The sequence below is a fragment of the Hylaeus volcanicus genome, chromosome 7, assembly GCF_026283585.1.
Source record: "Hylaeus volcanicus isolate JK05 chromosome 7, UHH_iyHylVolc1.0_haploid, whole genome shotgun sequence".
NCBI classification, from domain to species: domain Eukaryota; kingdom Metazoa; phylum Arthropoda; class Insecta; order Hymenoptera; family Colletidae; genus Hylaeus; species Hylaeus volcanicus.
Genome location: NC_071982.1, coordinates 6,401,340 through 6,413,268, shown reverse-complemented (window position 1 = coordinate 6,413,268; position 11,929 = coordinate 6,401,340). Strand labels below are relative to the sequence as shown.

The 11,929-nt window shown below is 47.7% G+C and overlaps 2 protein-coding genes across 17 annotated transcripts in view; both read left to right on the top strand.

The window, feature by feature from the left end:
• Positions 1-11,929, top strand: part of LOC128880339 (zinc finger TRAF-type-containing protein 1 homolog) — a 179,752-nt gene that overhangs the window by 122,902 nt on the left and 44,921 nt on the right. The gene's annotated exons all lie outside the window — the stretch shown is intronic.
• Positions 1-11,929, top strand: part of LOC128880330 (axotactin) — a 21,085-nt gene that overhangs the window by 4,388 nt on the left and 4,768 nt on the right. For 14 of the 16 annotated variants that reach the window (XR_008457796.1, XR_008457797.1, XM_054130303.1 and 11 more), the window contains 23 exons: positions 579-845; positions 1,547-1,878; positions 2,095-2,246; positions 2,340-2,443; positions 2,521-2,873; positions 3,032-3,200; positions 3,575-3,690; positions 3,985-4,091; positions 4,228-4,573; positions 4,766-5,043; positions 5,409-5,649; positions 5,708-5,938; positions 6,009-6,416; positions 6,511-6,714; positions 6,983-7,382; positions 7,457-7,704; positions 7,788-8,066; positions 8,129-8,328; positions 8,389-8,686; positions 9,630-9,780; positions 9,885-10,050; positions 10,965-11,121; positions 11,315-11,493. Coding sequence is in view for 14 of the 16 variants with exons in the window: in XM_054130303.1 (XP_053986278.1) it covers positions 1,560-1,878; positions 2,095-2,246; positions 2,340-2,443; positions 2,521-2,873; positions 3,032-3,200; positions 3,575-3,690; positions 3,985-4,091; positions 4,228-4,573; positions 4,766-5,043; positions 5,409-5,649; positions 5,708-5,938; positions 6,009-6,416; positions 6,511-6,714; positions 6,983-7,382; positions 7,457-7,704; positions 7,788-8,066; positions 8,129-8,328; positions 8,389-8,686; positions 9,630-9,780; positions 9,885-10,050; positions 10,965-11,121; positions 11,315-11,493 (5,106 nt within the window). In the remaining 2 variants the exon portion in view is untranslated. Of the gene's footprint in view, positions 1-578; positions 846-1,546; positions 1,879-2,094; positions 2,247-2,339; positions 2,444-2,520; positions 2,874-3,031; positions 3,201-3,574; positions 3,691-3,984; positions 4,092-4,227; positions 4,574-4,765; positions 5,044-5,408; positions 5,650-5,707; positions 5,939-6,008; positions 6,417-6,510; positions 6,715-6,982; positions 7,383-7,456; positions 7,705-7,787; positions 8,067-8,128; positions 8,329-8,388; positions 8,687-9,629; positions 9,781-9,884; positions 10,051-10,964; positions 11,122-11,256; positions 11,494-11,929 lie in introns of those variants that run through there. The other 2 variants (XM_054130305.1, XM_054130314.1) reach the window with 2 other exon arrangements.

Here is an 11,929-nt window from a genome sequence, read left to right as displayed (position 1 = left end):
TTCTAAGCTTCTCTAATAAAATTTTGTAAAATGGTTCCTTGAAAAATTGAGGCTTCTGAAAAATAAGAAAATATTTAGGATATGATGTATGTAGAATAAAGAGATAAAAGGGAGCTATCATCCCCTTGTTACACCAAACAAAATTAAATGCTCTTTCAAGCTTCTCTAATAAAATTTTGTAAAATGTTTCCTTGAAAAATTAAGGCTTTTGAAAAATAAGAAAATATTTTAAAAGTGGCGTACGTAAAATAGAGAGATACAAGAGAACTATCACCCCAAAAAAGTTAACCACGCTTCCTCCATGCTTCTCCAATAAAATTACACAAAATATTCCTCTTTTGGAAAATCGTGGCTCCTGAAAAATAAGAAAATATTCCTCACCTAGATCCTACCCCTCCAAGAAATCTATTTCCCCCCCTGTTGCCCCAAAAAATCACCCACGCTCCTCCGACTCCCGCACTTCAATTTTTAACTGCACCTCCCCTCGCTAAACGCGCCATCGTAGCTTCCAAAAACCGAACGTCGGCGTTCGCTCGCCCTGAGAAATGATTCACGAGATTCCCCCGGTCTGTCGTTAGCTGTTCGAATCATCTTGAGTCGGTGACGAGGATGAATTCGGAGGAGAGAAGGTGGTGAAGGCATCGAGCGAACAAGGAGGAGTGGACGCGGTCGTCGCGGTCTCTAAACGCGACAGAGCGCGTGTCGTTCGTGTGGGATCGGATCCCTCGGTGTGTGTCAGTGCGAAGGAAGACAATTGACTCGCCGCCGTGCTTGCCGGGGGCCTTCTGACGTCACATCCTGTCCTCTGGCTAGTCGCGATCTCGTTTGGACCACGGCACGTCAAGGTACGCAGATTCGTGCGTCCTCAATGGTTTGGACGCAGAAAACTGTCACTGGCTGCCACGTGAGACATTCCCCGTCTTCTAGCTCTTTGCACTGCTTCGCCATTATTTTGCATTTAATATTTATTCCGGAATGGGCCGTGGCATGGACACGATGCATGGGATCGCTGCGCGTGAGAATTTCAGGGGTGATGCGTACTTTCGAACGCAACGGATCACGTGTTTCCAGTTTGAGACGTGAATCGTAAGAGGGGAGGGGTGTTTGGAATTGTGTGGAAGCTGTGGAATTTTTAGTCGATTGGCATGGAAGATATTTTCCAAGTTCATGCGTTAATTAATGCAAGTGGAGTTGCTTGGATAAAATTTGAGTGGCTCGTGTGCATTGTTTGACGGCGTTTGAAGTGAATTCTTCGAAGCGATTCAATGAGAAAACGATTTAGAATAATCCAATGCATCTCTTCTTAACAGAAATTGGTCCACCATGATATGTTTGATTGGATTTAATGCTGTTTGACACAGAATTCATCCTCTGACTAAATTCTATTTTTATTTCCTGAATACTGCTGTACAATCACGTGTCAAAATGAAATGCCACTTGGAATAATCTTCCATGCCCAAAAGGCGCTCTCTTGTTTGCGCAAACTGGTCGAGGACGTTTCTAAGGAAGAGGGAAAGGAATTAGAGAGACATCGTCGAATTTTCAGCGAACGAACAACGATGACCGACCACAACAAACGGATCCTCAGGGTCCTCGTTTGGGCGAACGTTTACGCGATGATCCTGGCGAACCTAACCGAATCGTCGGAAACGGACCTGTCCGACGATACGGACGCGTTCACCACGACCAAGAGAACGTTTCCCGACAGGTGCCTGGTGAAAACTGAGCCAGGTCCGTGCAAACAGTACGTCCACAAGTGGACGTTTAACAAGACTGAGGGAAAATGCAGGGTGTTCCCCTATGGCGGCTGTCTTGGGAACGAGAATCGCTTCAACTCGGAAGCTGAGTGCCTCCACTATTGCGTAGGCGGTCCTGAACGTGAGAAAATTCAATTACTTAGGATTCTTCCGCTGGGTTTCAATGGAAAAAGAAGCGAAGATTAATATTCGGCAATCTGGTATCGAAGTTCGATTAATCGAAGCTTGAGTTACGTACTGGACTGCTCAATATTGTTCTTTCTTTTCTTTTTCTCTTGAAAGTCTCTGTTGAGAATATCAAGCAATGTTCGAGCATCTTTTTTATCGTCGTTTTCAGATACGTTGCCGCCTTATTTAGTAACAAAAGCGAGTGTGTTTGTGACGAGCACTGGGACAACAAGCACGCTGCCTCCTACAACCACTCCGAGGGTAACGTTCTCGCCTACTGTACCGACGAGACCACCTGTACCGAAGTACAAAAGAGGAAAGGTGAGTGACAAAGTTAATCACTAAATCGATCACAAAACTCAACGTTAAACTCGTCACAAAATTGTGATGTATACGCTAAAAATGTTTTCGTAGGAGCTAACTTTCATGGAGTCTGGCTACGAGAAGACCTTCATGTTCGCCCAGAGCAACACGTTCATCCAGCTTGACGGCAGTGGCATCAAACCGTTCCAACTCAGGTGAGCGATCCACTCTAGCTATATAGTACAACCGCACAGTGAATTGACCAAGTGTTAACAACGATTCGAAATTGCAGACTGTGCCGCGAGATATCCTTCAAGTTCCGCACGAAGCTACCGCACGGTCTGCTGGTCTACCACAGCGTCAAGGATCGACCAGAGGGTCTGGATCCGTATGCTCTGTACGTGATCGTCGAGAAGGGTCAATTAAAAGTTGTCCACGTGTTTGGAAAACGATCGACTAGCTTGACGGTGGGCGAGGGCTTGAACAGGGACGAGTGGCACAGCGTTCTGGTGAGGATAGACGTCCACGGTGCGAAATTGATCGCCAGAGTGGACGACAAACAGGAAGAGACCACCCTCAAAGTTCTGGAACACGTGATCAATTATGGAGTCTCCGAGGAACTCGCGTCTGTCGTCCTTATTGGAGGTGATAACTGAATCTCCTTTTTATTTTCAACTAACTTGAAACGAAATTCAGATGAATTTCAAATCTTCTAAATTCTTTCAATTTTCCGTTATTGGAAAACACCCAATGGACAATGAATGCCGAATCACTTTCCGTATGAATTATGCATGTTTCGTTAGGATTGAGTTCCGAAGAGCGGCTGCACGGCGTGAAGTACATAATAGAATCCTTCGTGGGATGCATAAGAGACATGGTTCTCAGTTCAGGGAAATCAGCCAGTGATCTGTTACCCATTCAACCTCTGATCGCCACGAAGCACGAGAACGTGAAAGAGGGCTGCATCGACAAGTGAGACACTAGACGAAATAAAGCGAATCGTCACTGAGAGGGAACTCCGTTTCCTGCAGTTTATAAGTGTCGCAATTACGATGTCGCAAACATTGCAGTTATCCAATCGAGGTTTCTATTCTCTGTTTACATTTGTCATCTTGCGTTTAGCAATTTAGTCAATCCTGGCTTGCTCTTATTTGGTTTTTACTGTAGTCAGGACGAAACGCGACACTTATGGACCGAAGGGAGGGAAGAAAGCGTCTAGAAATAGCGGGGACAACGCTGCGACACTTATCGAACACGAACACGTTTTCGCCGCGCAATGACGATTCGCTGTCAGTTTTAATAATATTTTAGTATAATGGTTCAGAGATTTACGCGGGGAATTTCAGATGCAGGACACGAGAGAATCTTTGCTTCATTTCCACTCAGTGCGTGAATCACTACAACAGTTTGACTTGCGACTGCTTTGGGACAAAGTACGAGGGAGAACGTTGCGATGTGTACAGTATGTAAATTAATAAGCGTTATTATTAAACTGCGGATCTTTATGCAAAACAAAATCTTTGTAAACGTGCCCGTAAAAATTGAACCCAAAAACGAATATATTTTATTCTGCAAATATTATAATATGAACTTTACTTTCAATATTCTTTTATATTATTCCATACTGTTCGCGTAAAATGCATAAAAATCCGCAGTCTAGTTATTATAAACACGATGCTCGATCTATGATTGAAATTTAAAGCAAATTGTCCAGCAAATTTCGATAATTTTCGTATTTTTGTCAATCTTTTTCCAGCGGCTACAATTTTAACGCTGAGAGGCTCGTCGTACGTATCCTTTCGCGTGTACGACTGGAAAGACAGAGTTCACTCATCCGTCAACAGGATAAGCCTTTCGTTCAAGGTATGCGATAAATTAAACTCAGATTTCATCAAACACGAACGAACAAGAAAACAAATCTTGACAAGAAGAGCACACTCGAACCAAACGCTTGGAATTACTTTACCTTTAGAAAGAATATCCTTTGTGCCCTTCGCAGACAAAGTGGGACGACTCAGCCCTATTCTACGCGTCTGGCGAGATCGATGGGACCCCGCACTACGTGGCAGCCTCCATCGTGAATGGATCGGTGCACGTCGCCCTAGATTTCGGGCACAACTCGAAAATTGCCACGGTGCTCGGTGATTACATCACTGCGAACCACTGGAACAATCTCACGATATTCCACAACGGGACCCTGGTGTTCGTCAGCCTGGACGACGAGACGAAAGTGCTGGAGGTTCCTGGAGAAAATTACAATATGATCATCGATCCTGAAATTTACATCGGCGGCGGGCCCGAGCTGCACAAGAAGAAGGGTCTCCTTTCGCACAATAATTTCGCAGGTGCAAATCATAATTACTAACTCGAACCGTCTATTTACTTCAATTAATAAACAAATCTATTTTCGTAGCATTCGAATTAATAATTTTAAATACTATACGTCCCCTTCCTTCGTTTCGAGGTAACGATAAAGATAAATAGTGGGAGAAGGAGGTGGTGAAAATTGCTATTAACCGACCTGAAATTATTTTCAGGCTCGCTGAAATACGTTTTCTTCAACGACAAGTCCATCATCTACGAATTGAAGCGATCCAATCCCATGGTGCACTACATCGGCGTCTTGGAGCCTGAATATTACGAGGCAGACGTCGACGTAATTCCGATAACGTATCCCTTCGCTGGTAGCCATATTTGGTGGCCGATAGAGCGAACCGACTCGCTGAAGTTGAATTTCGATTTCAAAAGTTATAAGCCCGTGGCAGTGGTGGCGTCTGGTGACGTGAAGAGCAATCGAGGCCTCGGATACTGGGAGGTGAGAGATGCTAATTACTCCCACCAAAGGAAACCGAAAAGTCCTTGGCCATTTTCCAATTGGACGCTCCGTTATCGAGATACGGTCAATCGTCGTTAAGTGTCGCCCCAGAGTTCGATAACTGTCACGTGATTATCTCTGCGATTAAGATTGTACTATAATTAAACAGTATTCCAGCTATGGAAACAGAGCATTCCCTGTCCTTCACTCGATAAGTGTCGCAGGAACTGTACAGGAACACTTGTCGAGTAAAGGACATGGAATGCTCCGTTTTTATAGTAAGAACAAATTAAAAGATCTAAAGAAAATTGAGAATATACTCCGATTTGACCTAAGCACATAAGTATCGTCTTCTACGTCCCCAGCTTCGTCTGGTCAACGACGAGATCCGTTTCCAACTGATCCCTGTGTTGTTGGAGAACGTGACGGTCTCGGCTGCCGTCAAGTTTCCACCGTACAACACATCCTGGCACGCGGTTGAGTTGAATTACACGAAAGGGGAGCTCAGCGTCCTGGTGGACTACAGGAACAAGCAGAGTAAGCTGTTCTCCATGACCTTCGAGCTTGGCGACAAAGTGATCATCGGGAGTGGGAAAAGCAACGCAGGTAAGCTTGGAAAACTGACATAATATAGACAAGTATTAGACGTCGCGCTTTTGCCCAGGTCTGGTTGGCTGCATGAGAGAAATACGAGTGAACGATGAGAGGATAGAGCCTAGATACGTTGTCAACACCGAAAGAGTCATCGGAGAGGTTGCCTTGGACAACTGCCAGTTCGTGGACCCCTGCACGAGACCGAACACCTGCGAGCATGGCGGCAAATGCTCTGTAAAGGAGGACAGGATCACCTGCGATTGCACAGACACTGGGTACATGGGGAAAAACTGTCATTTCGGTGAGTGAATCCTGAAGATCGACTAGGAGATCGGAGAAATGCTTTCAGCAGCCAAAGTAAATTCTTTCAGCTCAATATAGAAAGACTTGCGAGGAGCTAGCTCTACTAGGCTACACCCTAGACGACGTCTACAAGATCGACATCGACGGAAATGGCAGATTTCCGCCTGCCCTCGTGAAATGCGAATTTCAATCCATCGAGGACTCCACGAAAACCATAGTGGAACATAACTTACCCTCGCAGGTCGACGTGAGATCCATTTCCGAATCTGACTTCTCCTTCAACATCAAGTACAGACAGTTCACTGCCGAGATGCTCCAGGAGTTGATCTCACATTCGTTGTACTGCAGCCAGTATGTCAAGTATGATTGCTACAAAGCGCCTTTGGAGTTGCACAGTGCCACTTGGTTCCTGAGTTCGAAGGGAACTACCGTTGACTACATTGGGAACGTCAACAGGGGCTCCTGTCCTTGCGGAAGTAAGCATCGAAGATCCAGAGAACTGCTGGTCTTCTGATCCCTGAATGTTTACGCAGACAGTCTTCTTAAATCGTTATTTACGTTTCTGTTCAGTGAACAGGACTTGCGTTGACTCGAATCTGAGCTGCAACTGCGATGTTCTGGCTGGAAACGCTGGAAAATGGTTATCGGATGAAGGTTACTACGAAACCCCGGACTCCCTAGGCATCACAGGGATGGTATTCTTGCAACAGAGAGATCTCGAGGAGGATGCGCAAGGTCGAGTCACTTTGGGCCCGTTGGAATGCGTTGAGACGAGTGAGTAGTTGATCTGTCGTAGGTAAGGTAGAATATTCCGTCGGAAAAACTCGATAAAGTAGAGAATTCTACCGATAACGCTAGGTAAGGTAGAGTATCCTGTCGGTAAAGCTCGGTAAGGTAGAATTCTCTACCGGTAACGTTAGATAAGGTAGAGCAGCTCGCTCCACTGGTAATGTAGAACTCTCAGTTGATAACTCTATTGGTAACTGAACATATTTCCCTTCGATAGCCTCTTAGCTTTACCAACCCTGTCCCAAATGTTTAGACACGCAGAAATACGTGGTCACGTTCACAACCTCGCAGTCCTACATCGAAGTACCAGGCTGGCGTAAAGGAGACATAGCCTTCAGCTTTCGTACAACCGGCGAGAAAGCCATTCTGCTGTACCAACCACCGATCAGGAGCAACTATCCGTCCTTCATGGTGGCACTCACCTCGGAGTACCGCTTGACGTTCAATTTTACCCTGAACACTGGCACCGTGAGAGATTTGCAGGTGAAGAGCGTACGAAAACTGAACAACGGCGAGTGGCAGAAGATCTGGATCGATTACAACGACTACCATGTCAGGTTCATGATCAACACCGAGTTCCAGATGGTTGACCTGCTCCCTGAGGAGGAGTTCGGACCCTTCGAGGGTTCCATGTTCATCGGTGGAGCTACCGCGTGAGTATCGACAACTACACACGCGGCTTGAAGATTCCACTTTGAACTTTTAAAGATGTCCAGCTCCGTTTCAGGGAGCACTTGAGGACTTCCTCGGTCCGTCAGGGTCTCATCGGTTGTTTTCGAGGTCTAGTCGTGAACGGTGAGATTCTGGACATTCACAGCTACATGTCGGTCCACCTGTCCGAGATTATAAAGGACTGCAAACCCTCCTGCCAACCGAATAAGTGCGAGAACGGCGCCAGGTGCGTAGAACTCTGGAGCAAATTCGAGTGCGTCTGCGAGAACAGGTGGGCTCACCTTGGCACCTATTGCGAAAGGAGTAAGCTTCCGCACCCAGTTTCACACCATCTATCTTAATCCTCGATCCCCTTTAAGTAACTCTCTTCATCGATCGTTACGCAGACATAAACAACAAAGCTCTGACCTTCACGTCGCAAGCAGCCTTCTTGAAGAAGAACTACTTCGGGACGGATGAACAGGACGAAGAGAAACAGTTGATGAAGACTATACTCTTGCAGAACATCCTGATCAACCTGAGAACCTACGACACTCACTCCTTGATTCTCTACGCGAACGACCACCTGAACAACTTCGCCCACCTCTACATCTCCAACGGGACGAGCATCGTTTACCTCTTCAACGCTGCCAACGAGATCAAAAACATCACCGTCGAATACCCAGGTAGATTAAACTCTTCTTCGTTGTTAGACGCTCTGCTAACCCAAACCTCGACCCTCTTCCAGGCGCAAACACGGGGATCTCCGTGCAGATCGCCATAATCCGAAACGAAAGGTCGACAACGTTGCACGTTAACGAGTACAACGTTACCCTGAACGCCACCCCTGTCCTGCTGGACACCTACTCCAACAAGCCCTGGACGAACCCTGAGAAAGAGGTCCTGGCACCTCAGAGGCCTCCGGCTCCGCCCAGCGACTACTTCCAGGTGAGATTTCGGCCCGTCGAGTTGTACCGAACGTACGCAATGATCAGCCATCTTACATAGGTGAATCTAGGAGGCTTCGACCCTGACGATCTTCTAAGAGTTGGCAAAGAGGGAATGCTGATCAAAGGGTACGTCGGCTGTCTTCGTGGTCTGATGATAGGGGACTATCTCGTGGACCTGCCCAGTTTAGCTAACGAGGCGAACCACGAAGGCAGCAGAGAGGTCCTGCACAATTGCCAAATGAAGTGCGACGCTGTGCCTTGCAAGAACCTGGGCATCTGTACAGAGGACTTTGGCAGACAGGAGTCCTCGTGCAACTGCGAGCTGACCTCCTATTTTGGGGAGAATTGTGCCGATGGTACGTGGTTCGATGTTAAGGGAAGGGCACAAAACGCCACAAAAACTAGACACAAGTAGTTATCGAGACGAAAGCTTGAAACGTAGATACAGTAAAGACTAGTTAAGTGCAAGACAGAATTGACTGGATAAATGCCTGTACGCACGCCCTCTTGAAAGGAGGGGCTTGTGTGGAACTCGCCCCTCAGAAGGAGGGGAATACCCACTAAAACTCCACGGTGGCGGGCCTCAGCGCTTTGGGGAGGGGCACCGGGATCTCTTTCGAACGCTACCGGTGCCCCCCCGCGCCTCCTCCGCCATTCAATGGTGGAGTGCCGTCTCCGGAGCGGAATGCCTCCCCACCGGACTGCGGGCGCCACTACGCGCAGTCACTTCTTTTTTTTTTTTTTTTTTATCGTGGGGAAATGCATTACGCATACCTCGGCTTCTCGAGGGAGAACCTAGGGTCTCCACGCAGACTGGGCAAGAAGATGCCGACACCGGTAAGGGAGGATCGTCGGAGGCATGATCCGGCACGCCCCGACCCTCCCCACCCCAACCCTCACGCGCCCCAGAAGGACCCCGTGATCCTAGTGGTCCGTCCCGAGGGGAATCATGGCCAGGGTCAGCTAACGCCCCGGCCTACCCGCAGTCACTCCTGTCCCTTTTAGTCGCCTCCTACGACAACCACGGATTACTTCTTATCCCCCACCACACAGGGAAAAGTGTAATATAATCTTAACCTAACTCGGACCTCTATCTCTTACACTCTCCGTCCTCGACTGGATAACTGGAATGTTTGTGTCCCGATTTTCTTGCACTTATCCGGGTCTTTACTGTATATGGTTTTAAACGCTGAATTCAATGGTGTAAACAAAAAAAAAATGGTCAGACTTCGATCTTCGTTCCTTGCAAAGGTTAATTTCCGAACTTCCCAATAACACGAAGTCTACATTCTCTGTTAGAAAAGGGAGCAGACTTCAGCGGCGAGAGCGTTCTTCAGCGCGAGTTCGACATCGTGGGGGAAGTGAGCCAGGTGAAGGTCCAACTGGCTTTCTCGACCAACGAGCTTCGACAGCACACCACGTCGCTTCTGCTCCTGCAAACGGAGAACAAGTAAGCCTTCGCTGTTCCTTTTCTCGAGTCGATGGATCCTTCTAACGACTCGGGAGTCCCCTGTGGGGGTGTCTTGGATGTCTGTCGAAAACTGTTTCTTCCAGAAGAAGCTACTACCTCCTGGTTGCCTTGACGTCGGAGGGCCAGCTGATATTCGAGGAGGACAGGGAAGGTTCCGCGTACGGAGTGCGACTGAACGACAGGAACTTCCTGAACGGGGCTCGTCACAGTGTCTACTATGTTCGCGACAACCATACAGCTACCCTGTTGGTAGGTTGAAAATATTTTTACCAGAGGGCGAGAGACGTTGGGACCTTGTGGTCTTAACGCTGTCTGCAACAGGAGATCGAAGAGGGAGGATTGAATCCTATTGGCTAAGGAGGAGGCTAAAGGGGCTGGCGCGGTGGGCGGGGTCTGGCTCGCGCTCCGCCCTCTTCTCCACTCATCCTCCACCCCCTCCCGCAGGGATCCGTCCCCTGGGGTGGTCGATGGTGCTAGACCTTCCCAGAACAAGAGGACCGTACAGCAAAACTCCTTACAATTGCTGGAGACTAGAGTTTTACGAGGTTTCCGAGTACTTGCCTCGATGAAGTGTAATAATGGAGAGGGCTTGTCTTTCCATTTTCTTTCCCGGTCGGCCTGTGTGGGTTCGTTAGAATAAGAATCCCTACCAGTGGTAAATGGTACTAATAATCAGTTATTAGGCGCCCGTTTGTCGTTCTACAAACCCGTCACCTTCGGGTGAGGTCGGGTATGGCCTTCAGGCATAGGTACCGACCTTTGGATAATCTCTTGGAGCACTCTCTCCCACTCACCCCCTCCCGCGTCCTAACGACCGGTCCCGAAAGGATTAACGGAAGGTGAAAGGGGTGGCCCCTGTTATCGCGTTGCATTGCGCCTCTGAAGGAAGTGGTGGGGAGACTATGCGTTCCCACCACCGCCCCCCTCCCGCGCTCACCGACCCTTATTAGGGAGTCGGAGGTGGCTAAGAGACCTGAAAGAAATAAAAGTATTAAAAATGCTTTCGATATCTAGAACTAAAGTAGAAGAAACCGATCGAAATTGAGAGGTAAAGAAACGTCTCCTTCGCTTAGCTCTTCTGATTCTCGAGGAATTAATAGTTGATTCCCCTTCTGGGATCCTAATCCTCCTCAACGATCGTTCCATCGTATTCTTCCTTGCAGATCGACCGCGAACCGGTCCAGCTGCTGCCGATCCCCGTGCTGAATCTTGGCGACGACGAAGACGACACTCCAGGCGTGACGGAGATTCAACTGGGCGGTTTGAACACGTCGGACTCTCGGTTCAGCGTGTACAAAGGATACACCGGCTGTCTCAGCAGTGAGTGACACGTTAACGTCCAAGTCCGATTGCTAGAATGAAAAAAAGATAAAAAAAAGTCTGCCGTCCCCGAACGATCATCCGCGGTGACGTTGGATCACTGTTCTAACGGAATACTTGTCTTTCTTATGTTAGACAAAACGATCAACAGCCACATTGCAAATTCGAAATGACGGATACCCTCTTCTTGTAGACGTCGTGGTATCGATCAACGGAGGTCCTGGCATGAAGCCACTCGAGGAATATATGCTCTTTACGAAACAGGGAAGTGAAACCGTGAGAGCGACGATGCCTGCTGGCGTCAGGAGCGCTCAGTGCGCGGTCTTTCACGCCCAACCACGTGGCCTCGACCCGCCTAGAAACGATAGCGTGGTAAGGGAAACCCTCTATGTATCTCTACCCCCTTCATACCCCTCTATTCCCTTTATTTTCTGGAAAATTTTCCCTTCGTTATCGCTGCAATAACAATATTTCAGGTTTGCAATTTTGTTGAATTTACAATTGCTCTCGATTTGCCACTTTGTTGTCTCCTAGACGCCTCCTGAATGGTAACATTGTTGCAAAGCAAAGCTTCGGGGCTTGTGACTTTGATTGCAATCTGGAAAAATCCCAACATTGTTGCACAGCGACGCACAGTGGTCCGGATGGCCAAAAACCTGGCCAAAATTAGAAGGAGTTTTCCGATCTTCGTGAAACTTGCCGTGAAACTTAAGGTTATTTGGACCGCAAATTACGAATCTAGTATTAGAATTGCAAAATTTAAAATGGCGGATCCAATATGGCCGACATGTATATTAAAAAGTTATTA